Source organism: Eubalaena glacialis, chromosome 19 (genome assembly GCF_028564815.1).
Source record: "Eubalaena glacialis isolate mEubGla1 chromosome 19, mEubGla1.1.hap2.+ XY, whole genome shotgun sequence".
NCBI lineage: Eukaryota > Metazoa > Chordata > Mammalia > Artiodactyla > Balaenidae > Eubalaena > Eubalaena glacialis.
The window spans coordinates 3404750-3418138 of record NC_083734.1 but is presented as its reverse complement, the minus strand read 5'-3'; the positions used below and the strand labels follow the sequence as shown (position 1 = coordinate 3418138).

Below are 13389 nucleotides of genomic sequence, written 5' to 3'. Positions count from 1 at the left end.
AACCGAAAATTGATTAGAAACTGCAAGATGGCAAGGCATTCATTTTTTTATATTGCGGTAAATTCTGTGCAACAAAATTTGCCATTTTAACAGTTTTTAAGTGTATAATTCAGTGGCATTAATTTAATAAGCATGTTTCTTGAATCCTTTTTTGAAGGCACACCAAGAGCGACAACTGAAAGTTTTGAAGATGGCCTTAAGTACCCCAAACAGATTAAAAGGGAGAGTCCGCCCATACGAGCGTTTGAAGGTGCCATTACCAAAGGAAAACCTTACGATGGCATCACCACCATCAAAGAGATGGGGCGCTCCATCCATGAGATCCCACGGCAAGATGTTTTAACTCAGGAAAGCCAGAAAACCCCAGAAGTGGTGCAGAGCACGAGGCCCATGGTCGAGGGCTCCATCTCCCAGGTAGCCATTCCGCTTCAGACTGCAGTGCGACTCAATGATTATCAGTAGTTCTTATAAGCATTATAAGCGTCAGGTCTCTTGGAAGGAAACATGAAGGTTTGTGTGTGCTTTACCCTTAGTTGTTCTGGTGTTGGGAGAGTGTGCAGCTCAAGCTCAGTGGGCCTGTGATGGAGACCCACACAGACAGCAGCCGTCGTTGCCGCGAGCCCGACGTGGCCTGCGGTGGAGAAGCGGCTGAGCTGTGGCTGCCTGTGACGCCTGTCTCTTTCCCTGTAGGGCACACCCGTCAAGTCTGACAGCGGCTCAGGCCAATCCGCCATCAAGCACAACGTCAAGTCCTTGGTCGCGGGGCCTAGCAGACTGCCCCGTGGGCTGCCTCCACTGGAGATTAGGCCAGAGAGCATAAAAGCGGTCGAACGGGGAAAATACGAGGACGTGAAAGCAGGCGAGCCTGTGCGTTCCCGGCACACGTCGGTGGTAAGCTCTGGCCCCTCGGTTCTCAGGTCAACGCTTCACGAAGCTCCCAAAGCACAGCTGAGCCCGGGGATTTACGAGGACGCCAGCGCACGGCGGACGCCGGGGAGTTACGCCAGCACTGCATCCAGAGGCTCGCCCATGATGAGCAGAGCTCCCGATGGTTTGTTCCTCTCGTGTCCTTGTCTGATCGTTTGTGTTGTGCTGTCCACCTCCGCCAGCAGCACACATCCCAGTGTTGGCTCCAGGTGGTCGAAAGCGCTGTCGGTTGTGCTTGATGCTAGGGCTCTGGAAGGCTGGCTGCCGGATTAAAATAGGCATAATTGTAGGTAAAATGCCTAATGTTTTAACTAAATGCAGAGTATGATGGAGTCCAGAAATGCTCGAGTAAGTAATGCTTAGAGTAGATTTTCAGCTAACCCGTGAGGTTTTCTGGAAGTCAGTCTGGACTGCTGGCTCCTGGGCGCCGTCTGCTGTGGTGGTTGAACATTTAAGCTGTGGAGCCGGGCTGCTCGGGGTTGAATCAGGGTTCTCCTTGCTGTACTAACTTGGACCCGTTCCTCAGGTTTTCTGTGCCTTAGTTTCCCCATCTGTGAATTGGTGGTGTAATACTAAGGCTTATTACCTCATTGGATTGTTCTGAAGATAAAATGAGGTGATAGGTTTAAAGGGCTTTGAAAGAATAGTGCCTCTTGTGTAGGAAGGACTAAGTTACTGTGCACTGTTGTTACAGTTGGTACTGCTGTTAGCGCCACGACCCCCCACCTCCTTGGGGTTTATGCTGCTGGCAGGTAGATCAGTGAGCTGAGAGGCATGGTTTTTACCAGGTGGTCCCTGAAGCAATCCAAGGCCCTTAAAAATGCTTCCACTTAGCATTTTTGATTGTACTGCAGTACTCATGTATCGCCGGGCTTCTGTGCAGGGTGCCGGGCTGGACTCTGCGAGGCTGTGGGCGTGAAGGATGTGGGCGGTGGGAGGGGCGGCACGGAGGGAGGAGGAGAGGAAAGTGCCTGTTCGGGGGCCCGGAGTGAACCCAAACCTTGTTGGCTCTAGTTACGAAAGAGGAGAAGTGCCCTGCAGAGGGAAAGGCTCTGCAAGTTAGAGCAAGTTGGGGTGTGAGGGGATGTACTAAACCAGCTTGATTTCTTGGTTTTGACAGGCAGGTTTGTGTGATCATAGCAAAGTTGATGTTATCAAAATCTGAAGGATTAGGTGGTGCTGACGGTTGCACAACATTGTGTGTGTATTACTGTCACTGAAGTGTACCCTTTGGTAATGGCTAAAATTGTAAATTTTATGTTCCGTGTGTTTTACCACAATCATTAAAACGATAGAGGGTGATGGCTGGTAGCACTGATGGGACGATCAAGCCTCTCTGGACACCGTCATGTAGAGAGGAAGCAGCTGGGGCAGGGAGGAGACTGATGCTGGTAAGAAAGTCTTTGTGGACGTGCAGAGCGAGGAAACACAGTGTAGCCTCGTAGGGGGCTGGTAACGCAGGCGGAGAGTAAGCTGAGGTTTGGTACATGCAGGATCAAGAGAAATGAGAATATCAGGTCGTGGAGACAACAAAACAGTGTATAGTGGGGTTTAAAGAGGAGTGTCGAACGTCGTTTTCAGTCTTAACATTAGGTGGTAAACCGGGCTGTGATCCAAAAGGGGGCGGTCTCCAAATCACAGAGGTGCCTGCCAGTTCTTCACATTTGCATATTCTGCAAGACTACTGTTATGTGTTTAGTGGGAAGAGGAGATCAAAATACTGTACGAATATGGTCTGTATTTGAGTGGTTGAGAAATAAACATTAACAAGTTTGCTTAAGAATTTGTGGTGTTGGCCCCCTTTTTTTTTTCTTGCAGTTACGATTTCTTCTAGCAAGCCTACCAATCATGAAAGGAAATCGACACTGACCCCTACCCAGAGGGAAAGCATCACAGCGAAGTCTCCAGTGCCTGGGGTAGACCCTGCAGTGAGCCACAGCCCTTTTGAGCCGCATCACAGGGGCGGTGCCCCAGGGGAGGTTTACCGGAGCCATCTGCCCACACATCTGGACCCAGCCATGCCGTTTCACCGGGCCCTGGATCCTGGTAAGCACCGTGTGTAGTAATAACTGAAAGCAAAGAAATAACATACCTGTGTGCCTTTCTAGACTTTCTGTTTATTAAAGTACAGTCCGCAGACACTTGCATGTGTCATTAGTGTATATAGTTCAGTGAACTTTCACAGACTATACACCCCATGTAACCAGCTCTCAGATCAAGACACAAAATATTACCAGCACCCCTTAAAGAACTAAAAATACTAGGTATGTGGAAAGCTCTCTTGTCTGATGGCATTTGGTTAAGCTGATTGGAAAAGTGGGTTAATGTGAAGAACTGTTCTTAAATGACACATGCATACGTTATATGTTTCAATTTACAACAGAGACATGCATTCACCAGTGTTCTGATCTCAGGTCAGGGGCCACTGATTAAACCTCACCACTGTCTTTCTTGTATAAATGATACATCTCCAGGTTTGGTTTTTTAAGTGAAGTTAGAATTTAAAGACACTTCAAAGCAATCTAAATACAGAATCCTTCTAGATTTTTTCCCAGTCTTTTAAAATTATCTAGTCCATACCTAATTCAGCTTCTGTGTTGAGTCTTTCCAAAGCAGTCAGCTTAGTTTCTGGAGAAACCACTTTTTTCGTTCTTCTGTCATAGATTTACAGATTTTTTTCATTAAGTTACACAATTACAGTAGCAAGTACAGCTGGAAGGAACTTTTGAACAGACACCACTGACTGTGAGTAAACATGGCTTTGGTCAGTGTAGAAGCGTGTAGGTTTTCTAGAGAGCAGCCTGCACTGGGCACGGTGACGCTGGGGGCGCCGGGCAGTGGACTGTGCACAGGGAACGGAGTCCCATCAGCAGGTTGGTGCAGAGTCTCTGCTGGGCTGTCGTGACGTCAGTACCATCACGTTGTCGCTTGAGAACGTTCACTTTCAGAGGAGCCCACACCGAGTTCTTCAGGGCCTGTCTCCAGAACCGAGGCAGAAGTTCCCACTCACACAGTCAGCTGACACATTCAGCTGGGAGTTCTAGAGGAAGGGGACGCAGACACTCCCGAAAGCTTGTCGTTTGTTTTTCTAGGGAGAACATACATACGTATATATATATGATAGTTCCTTCAAGCTCTCAGACAGAAGCAAATGTTTATACTTTCACTTAGTGTTTATCATAGTCCTTTATTTCATAGCAGTTTCATTTGCTTGCCATTTTTGAGCTTGAGCTGGATGATCAGTGTTTTGAGGATAGAGGCATTACCTTCTTTTATTCCTTCCAGTTTTATTGGGATAGAATTGACATACAGCACTAAGTTCCTTGTGTGTATTCTGCTCATTACCACACCTCCAGCTTCCTCGCATCTGTGTCACGCTCTGACCCAGGGTTAGAACAACTACAGCCTCGGGCCAGAGCCTGCTGCTGCCTGCTGGTGCAAATAAAGTTTTATTAGAACACAGCCACACCTGTCTGTTTATATTTTGTCTGGCTGCTCTCACACTGTAATGGCAGAGTTGAGTTGGTACGACGGAATGGTCCACAGAGCCTCAAATGCTGACCACCTGGCCCTTTGCTGGCTAATCTCTGCTTTAAACAGACACGCTAATTAAATGCTTGTAGACTAATCATTCTTAGCCCCAGAAAAGTAAAGTTACTATCTGTTACAAAGTGTTTTCACACATATTTCCATTTAATTGTATTAGAGGATCGGTACTATAAAAAATAATTTTATTTTCAAACACAGCTTTTGGAGACTTCAGGTGAAAAATCTAATAAAGTTCCACGTCAAAGATTGAAAATGAAACTACTGGAGAATTTTTTTTAGCTACTGTTCTAGTGGTAAAAAGGTTAATACTCTTGTTTTGTCTAGTCTGTCTTCCCCCTTTCCACTACGTCTGACATTAGAATATTTATATTCACGTTGCTGATATGTCAAGGTCTAAAAGGAATCCACCAAAATCCTGTATTCCCCCGACCCCCAGCCCCATGACAGCTAGAAGTTGATTGTGCACATAGCTCAACAGATGGTTTTTTTCCTTATTTTTTCTGTGGGTGATGTTTGGCAAATGAGTTCTACCCAGACTAAACTAAATGCCTGTCTCTCTTCTCTCCCTCAGCAGCTGCTGCTTACCTGTTCCAGAGACAGCTGTCACCAACTCCAGGTTACCCCAGTCAGTACCAGCTCTATGCGATGGAGAACACGCGGCAGACGATCCTCAACGACTACATCACCTCACAGCAGATGCAAGTGGGCCTGCGCCCGGACGTGGCCAGAGGGCTGTCGCCCCGGGAGCAGCAGCTGGGTCTTCCGTACCCAGCCACCAGGGGTGTGTGCCTTTGCAGACTCGAGCGTGCGCGCCCAGGCTTTCCTAGGCACTCTGATAGATGCCTGGTGGGTGGGTGATGGAAAGGAAGGAAAGCAGGCTGCTCCTTCTCTCCATAGCCATTAGCCCAGGAAGGCAAACAAAGTGATCCATCGAGGTGGGCTGTTTTGGCAGCACTGAGATATTGAAACCAGACCAGTGTGCCCGGGGTTTGAAGCCATGGTCTCACCAGTCTCCCTCCCTCTTTCCTCTGTCCACGTCTTTGGGTGCTGGTGTGGGCTGCAGTACTTCATATCCTTCTCTAGATGGAGATGGTCTTACTGTATGCAAATTATCGTTGGGTTTTAGAGATAAACAAAATTAAAAAGCCAGGTATAGTTCTGTATCTTTAGAATAACAAATAAAACATAATTTTGTTGTATTTCTTTTGAACAGGCATCATTGACCTGACCAATATGCCCCCAGCAATTTTAGTGCCTCACCCAGGGGGAACAAGCACTCCCCCCATGGACAGAATCACTTACATTCCTGGAACACAGGTCACCTTCCCTCCCCGGCCGTACAACTCTGCGTCCATGTCTCCAGGTGGGTCTGCGCTCACCCCTTGCTGGTGTGAGCGACGTGCTCATGTGCTGGCAGCAGAGCCCTTGGAGGTGTTTGGGGTCCTTTTCCCGCATTTGGTCTGCAGTTTTCCATTTAATATTAGTTATCGTTCCTCTGCGCCGTCTGTCCCTAGATACTCGGGAGAGATCTTGGGAGCTTGTGTTATGCTCCGAAGTCACCTGAGACTCTTAATAAAACACACTGCCTACAGCTCAGCTTTGGAACTTTCTGAAAATCTTTCAGTCACTTGAGAATGTAAAACTTGTCTGACGCACCTGTACGTTGACGTTGTGTCCTCAAGTTGCAGGTTTGTGTGTTTTCCAGGACACTCGACACACCTCGCTGCCGCGGCAAACGCTGAAAGAGAGCGGGAGCGGGAGAAGGAGCGGGAGCGCCTCGCCGCAGCCTCCTCGGACCTCTACCTGCGGCCAGGTGGGCGGGGGGCCTCGGGCCTCGGGCCTCGGGCCTCGTGCTCGTGCAGCAGGGGGCGCCGGCGCGATCTCGTGACCAAGAGTTATCAGGCAGAAGGCGGTGAAGGCACTTAAGTGGAGGTGCTGTGTGGGCTGGAGTGGTGCAGAGGAAGTGGAGTTTCCACGATGACGGTGTCGTGTGCATTTGGCCCCAGCAGTTGGGTCTGCAAAGACTGGACACAGGGCTCATTGAAGCCGAAAGTAGCCCAGGCGAAGGCTCACGGGAGACAAGTGAAGACGGGTGTGTTGTTGAGCTGACGGTAAAGGAAGAATGGACAGCATGGTTAGAAGGTTGTGTGACGGTTTGAATTACGGTCCAGTGCAGGAGGCAGGTGACGTGATCAGAGGGGCGTTTGCACGGGAGCAGCTTGAGATGGGTTAGAACCCGGGAGGCGGGTGTGGGCTGGTGCCACGAGGACAGTGAGACCATGTGTGTCGTCCCTGTGTCTCCTGAGACAGGTTGACACTGGGAATGGCCAGAAAGGAGGTGCTTGGATGAATATTGTTAAGGTGAATCAAAAGGACTTCACAATCACTGGATATGGGAGGGTGAGGAAGAGGTGAGAAACAAGATCGGTCTGCACTTCACATAGAGCAGGATTAGTGAAAGCAAAGTGATAGTGATTGTTTTGGCCGTAGCTAATCTGACGTGTCTTTGGAAGGTGTGTTCTTATCCATGGCGTAGTTGTCATTTTATATTCTGTGAAATCAAACCATTGATCGTGTCCATGTTGTCAGATACTCAGTACTTAGGAGAACAGACAGAGCACGGAGATGGTGACTGAGAGTGGAGAGTCTGGCTTGAACAAGATATCAGGGGGGCAGGTGTGCACGGAGGAGCAGGTCTGTCCCGAGATGTTTCTGGGAGGGCTGCTAGAGGTGGGTGGGGGCAGAGGGGGCCAGAGACCCGCCTGAGAGGTTGGTGCAGAACCAGAGGGTGTCACATTCCCGTGGCCACAGCCGACAGACCCCCTGGATTGAGGAGGGGGCCGAGGCCAGCAGTCACCTCTGACTTCGTCTTACCATTCCTGGGGATTTACCTCAAACGAGTCAATGGTTGCAAAGCCTAAGTACGTTTAGAGGTAACTTGTTGTCTGTATATAATTTAAAGAATCACTAAGTGTCTGACCATAGGAGATGCTTTAATGAATCATGAGGTAGCACCATAATATTGATTATATGTTGATTGTATAGAAACCACGGGAATTGATTTAATTAAAGAAAGCCAAGTAGAACTTATACATAATTTTTTTAGGAACTGTATCTTAAAAATGCTTGTGATCCCACTGATGAATAACATGCATATTTAAGTCAATAAAATACTGTTTTTCTCCATCAGACATTTGAAAGGTTGATAAATATCCTGTGTTGAGGTGTGGGAAGAAACACTGATTCTTACACATTGTCAGTGGCAGTGTAGATAGGGATAGCTTCTTCAGAGATGTAAGAATGGAAATAGTAACCCCACTTCTAGGAATGTGCCCTGTAGGGCACTCAGTACCAGTGTGAGGTCAGAAGGGAGAAAATTGCTCAGAAGGCTGTGCTAGGCGCCTGCTCCGAAGTGAAGACAGGGGTGTTTGCTACAGCTGCTGGCTCAAGTGGGAAAGTCAGGGTGAGGCCGAGAACCCCAGGAGGTGGGGGAGAGGGTGATGAGGGGTAACCTGAGACCCTGTGAGTGAAGGAGCTTTGCTGTGGAAGAGCCTCGGCCAAGCGGAGGGAGCCACAGAGCTGTGGGTGGGTGGGCAGTCTCAGGCCCTGCTGCAGCAGATGTGCATTATTTGCATTATGATACTTAGATAGTTGTTGCAAACTTGATTTTGGAAATGAGAAACATGCCAGAGTTTGAGGAAAAATCTGAGAAACGAACTTACCTGATTTGTATTAGTGCTTCATTATTGGTGTTATTTTTATTTCTCTTTGGATTCAAGATAGAAACTTGTCACCAAAATGGAAATGACGGTAAATGGTAGCTGATGATTTTGTTTCAAGTTACTAGTGTGGTTTTATTGCATCTTTATTGGAAAACCCTTATAGAATTTATTTCTAGAAAGGCCAGAAAGCAGGGTAGCAAGTTTCTTCCCTTGTTTTCCTTTCTCCTGTTTAGGAATATGAGGAAGGCAACGATCCCCCAGTGCTGCCGTCCAGCCTCTTCCTTATGGCTTGTTTCTTTGTCCCTCTGCCCTGCAGGCTCGGAACAGCCCGGCCGGCCCAGCAGCCACGGCTACGTTCGCTCTCCGTCTCCTTCAGTCAGAGCTCAGGAGACCCTGCTGCAGCAGAGACCCAGCGTTTTCCAGGGAACCAACGGAACCAGTGTGATCACACCTTTGGACCCGAGCGCACAGCTACGGATCATGTAGGTCTCTGTGTACGTTTGGACCAAAAATCCCCGTCTTCTGCACACACGCCTTTAAATCTGTGACTGCAATAGTTTAAGGAGAGTGATGTTTCCTCCTGCTGCACGCTGTGTTTGTTGCAGTCCGTCCGTCGTGCCCCCCACCCCCCGCCCCACCACACGCACACACACCCCCCTCCCTCCCTTCCTCCCCCACCCCCTTCCCCCCGGAAGCGTCTCCCCTTCACAGACTTCTGGTTTGGTTTTATTTTCAGGCCGCTGCCTGCTGGGGGCCCTTCCATCAGCCAGGGCCTGCCGGCCTCCCGTTACAATACTGCTGCGGACGCCCTGGCTGCTCTTGTGGACGCCGCAGCGTCTGCTCCCCAGATGGATGTGTCCAAAACAAAAGAGAGTAAGCATGAAGCTGCCAGGTTAGAAGACAATTTGAGGAGCAGGTCAGCAGCAGTTAGCGAGCAGCAGCTAGAGCAGAAAAGCCTGGAGGCGGAGAAGAGACCCGGTCAGTGTCTGTACACTTCTTCAGCCCTGCCGAGTGGCAAGCCCCAGCCTCATTCTGCAGTAGTTTACTCTGAGGCTGGGAAAGAGAAAGGGCCTCCTCCAAAATCCAGATATGAGGAAGAGCTAAGGACCCGAGGGAAGACTACCATTACCGCAGCTAACTTCATAGACGTGATCATCACCCGGCAAATTGCCTCGGACAAGGATGCAAGGGAACGTGGCTCCCAGAGTTCAGACTCTTCCGGTAGCTGTATGTATCTCAACCCGACCTCGCACTGTGGTACCGAGTACGGAATTACTTGATTCTTTAGGGAAAGCAGAACCATACGGTGTAAAGAAACTCTAATCTTGGTAGTAAATGTAATGGAAAGGTTTTGTGGGTTAGGGGTGCAAAGTGTCTCTTCTGCTGTTATGACTCTTTAAATATCAGAGTGTCTTAAGTATACCTGTCAAGGTGTTTTCCATGAGAAGCCATGCCCTTTGTGGAGATAAGGTTGGAAGGGAGATAGAGGCGGAGCTCGCTAACATCTTCAGGCTCTGGAAGGTGATGGATGTGTCATCAAGCGCGGCGCTACCGAGGCCTCATTCCTCAAGAAACGTTTCCTAGGATGTGGTTCAGTATTTAGGCCGATACCCCAAAGCCTCTAGTATTCTTTTTCTAGGATACAGGTTTTTTAAAAAGCGAGACCACCTTGTTGGTAATTATTATTATTGGTAATTGGCATTTCTTGCAAGTTGGATTTTGACCAAGTCTGGTTAGTCACTTTGATATCTACCCTGTTAAGTGTAAGAATTCACAAATCTACAGTAAAATGCTAGAAGAGTTACTTTAAATTTATTTTTAACTACAGCCTAAATTCTATATAGAATTCCTGAAGGAACAGGCCAGTATTTAAACGAGTATCCATTAATACTGAAGCAATTTAACCATACGTAGTAACCTCTCATTTCCAGTAATGAACTGAGTAGAGTCGGAGACAGTGACCTGTGGTCGCTGTGCACCAGCATGCGATGCATCATTCTGTTTCGTTTAGTTAGTTCCACGCCTAGTCGTAACCTATTTGGGTAAATACCCCATTGCTGAGGTTTTTGGAGACAAGTGGGGGGCAGCTTGGTAGCCTGTTGTGTAAATGAAAGGCATCCTTTAGCCTGGACTGTGAAAATCAGCCCAATAGGTATTATCCATACAGAAAATTTGGAAGGTCCCTAGTTCTGTGACTAGGCCTTTTGGAGGGAAGTCACCCGCATACATCTGGTGACCCGACCTGGGGCCTATTGAATGCTCGCTCATCACCCGACAACACTTCTTTTCAGTTTGCGTCGCAGAACGTCTGAGAGCAGAGAGTCTGGCTGCTTTTGTGAGTGTTTATCTTTTCGCCACTGAGTCAGTTCCTTGCGTGAGCCCACAGGCTCTTCACAGGTACCAGCGTGCCCTCCAGTGTCTCCTCTCCAGAGCCCCCCCGCCCCCGCTTCAGGCATCAAGAGCAATGTGCTCCCAGAGTGGTGCCAGGCCTCCCGTGACTGTGCGTTGGGTGTGGGGAGCAGATTAGGAGGGTGCTGGCACATGAACAGTGATGAATACCCACTGCAAAGCAGTATCAATTACTTTGAATATAGTGACTTATTTTAGTTCTCCAAAGACAAATTTCCACCCCAGTTACCAGGTTTCTGTCCTGAGTGTACTAGACCCAGGTTACTGCAGCTTCCGTGGCCTGCTGGGGGGCAGGAGAGGGCTGTTAAGATGAGGTTGGAGGATTGGGTTGTGGTCTAGTAGCAGCGTTCATTCCCACCTTCTGCCTGCGTCCAGGACCCATCATCGCCTGGCCACGCTTGCTGGTCTGGCCAGGGTCATACACCCTTGGGGCCTCTGACCGTTTCCGCAGGTGCTGCAGTGCCCTCAAAGGTGCACCCAGCACTCGCGAGCCAGAAGGTTTCTGAGCAGGAGGTCACAGCCCCCCGGCACCCCCGTTCTCGGCTCTCAGGCCATGGCAGGACTGAGAAAAGTACCTGGACCCCTACTGCATAGACCCTCAGTTTCCTTGGGAACCGCATCGTAGAAGGGCCCTTCCCTGGCGTGTGCATCCTCCCTTTCTGCTAACCCAACGGAGTGACTTTGCTTCCCTGCAGACATTCCCTACCATTTCTGTTCATCTTCACAGTGTAACGTGGTGCTAAAAAATGGGAGTAATTTTTGTCAGCAGTACTCAGTGATTTGAGAAAATCATTATGTGATGTTACTTAACCTACAGCTTTAAAGTCGTCCTGGTAAACAAGAGCTGACTGTCCCACAGAATGGAAACGACTGGGAACAGTGGACTGTTGACATCTGCTCTCTCGTGGGTTTAATCCCTTCTGATGAGTTTCCTGGTGATTTTCTTTTCCAGCTCCCAGGAGAACGTCAAGCTCTGTTTCTGTTCCGCCTCACCTAAAGGTCTTAGAGCCCACAGACTTTCAGGAAACTCCGTACCTTGCCAGGATTAGGAGTCTGAGGAAGCGCCTACTGACCTTTGACACCATGCATTGACCTCGTTGTGTTTTTTATTTGTTTTTTTTTTTCCATTGACCTGAGGTGCCATTGAACATTTCTCAGAGTAAAAACCGAAAATTTGCAAATAGGTTTGAAGAGCTTGGACTTCCGAGACTTTTCATAGGATTAGTTTTAAAATAGATTCTTTTCTTTTCTTCAAGTATCTTCTCACCGGTATGAAACACCTGGCGATGCCATTGAGGTGATAAGCCCTGCCAGCTCCCCTGCGCCGCCCCCCGAGAGGCTGCAGGCCTACCAGCCGGAGGTCATGAAGGCGAGCCAGGCAGAAAGTGGGTCTTTGCGTGTTTTCACGCTTCCTTCTCCTTGCCTGTCCAGAGCACGTTAAGAAATAGCTCGTTTTGTTTGAGAGTAATCTTGTATGAGTCTAGAAGCATGTAAAACTTTTAAAACTGCTCTAATGGAAAACGGTTTTTAAGCCATTATTGATGACTTTTTTGTGTATATTTTAATGATAACAGTTGATACTAGTTTTGTTTGCTAGTCTTCTGATTTCTCTCGGTGAATAAATATTTTTTCTTCAAAATTAAGATATGAATTCCCTTCCATGTGTTTCTCTGCGTTATGTTTAATCTTTGCTCATGAGTGAAAGGCGGGCCTCCCTGGAGTAAGACATCTGTCTGTCCCCGTTAGACGAAGCCTGCAGGCAGTACGAAGGACCGCTGCACCACTATCGGCCGCAGCCGGAGTCGCCCTCCCCGCAGCCGCCGCCGCCACCCCCGTCTTCACAGGCCGAGGGGGTGGGGCAGGTGCCCAGGACACACCGACTCATCACACTTGCTGATCACATCTGTGTAAGTTTCTCACTCTTCTTACTAGTTTTTTTTTTTTTTAAAGAAAGATCATGTAGGAGGCACATTTCACGTAGAATCACAATAAAGTTGTCTAGATTTTTTACGCTACACTTTTTTGAAAGTACTCAATGGCTCTAACTAATTCCTTCTTCTCTCATGCACAGCAAATTATCACGCAAGATTTTGCTAGAAATCAAGTTCCCTCACAGCCTCCCCAGCAGCCTCCCACTTCTACATTCCAAAGTTCACCGTCTGCTTTGGTGTCTACACCCGTGAGGACTAAAACATCAAACCGCTACAGCCCAGAATCCCAGTCTCAGTCTCTTCACCATCAAAGACCAGGTTCAAGGGTCTCTCCAGAAAATCTTGTGGACAAATCCAGGGGAAGGTATGGTCTTTATTTTAAGCCATATGTAAATTTCCCAACAGTAAAGCAGTTTGTATCTCCCAGTTAGGAGATTCATTTCTTATACCTAAAGTTATTTTACCTTCATTCCCTGGAAAGTGTAAATGAAGGCTTTTCCTCTGTATATTATTCTTGGAATGTCTACTGGGCAGTTTGGTCCTACACCTTTTTATTATGTGTTCACAAGTTGATGGCTCTACTCTGTGGGTTTGCAAAGACAGTTAGGAAGAAGGTGTGGTTTGGTGGTAGTGTCGGGACACTTTGCCTGGCTCTTCAGAATCCTAAGAACGTTCAGATGTTCAGGAAGCTGACGTTAAATAATGAAAGTGAGGCCAAGAGAGGAAACACGTTGATATGCAGGGCTACTTGGTAAAGAGCACGTCTTCTCCCCCAGTGCTCTGCATTTGGAAGTTTAAAATGGACGCAGGGCTGTTCGTTCAAGGTAGTAGACTAAGTGTTGGGGCATGTG

The 13389-nt window shown here is 48.2% G+C and overlaps 1 protein-coding gene across 15 annotated transcripts in view; it reads left to right on the top strand.

Moving 5' to 3' along the window:
• The window catches only part of NCOR1 (nuclear receptor corepressor 1), a 144697-nt gene that overhangs the window by 119010 nt on the left and 12298 nt on the right, over nt 1–13389 (top strand). For 10 of the 15 annotated variants that reach the window (XM_061176720.1, XM_061176730.1, XM_061176725.1 and 7 more), the window contains 11 exons: nt 158–414; nt 691–1051; nt 2746–2973; nt 5048–5257; nt 5690–5839; nt 6182–6289; nt 8515–8680; nt 8935–9425; nt 11864–11992; nt 12354–12514; nt 12679–12902. In XM_061176720.1, coding sequence (XP_061032703.1) covers nt 158–414; nt 691–1051; nt 2746–2973; nt 5048–5257; nt 5690–5839; nt 6182–6289; nt 8515–8680; nt 8935–9425; nt 11864–11992; nt 12354–12514; nt 12679–12902 — 2485 coding nt within the window. Of the gene's footprint in view, nt 1–157; nt 415–690; nt 1052–2745; nt 2974–5047; nt 5258–5689; nt 5840–6181; nt 6290–8514; nt 8681–8934; nt 9426–11559; nt 11715–11863; nt 11993–12353; nt 12515–12678; nt 12903–13389 lie in introns of those variants that run through there. The other 5 variants (XM_061176726.1, XM_061176721.1, XM_061176732.1 and 2 more) reach the window with 3 other exon arrangements.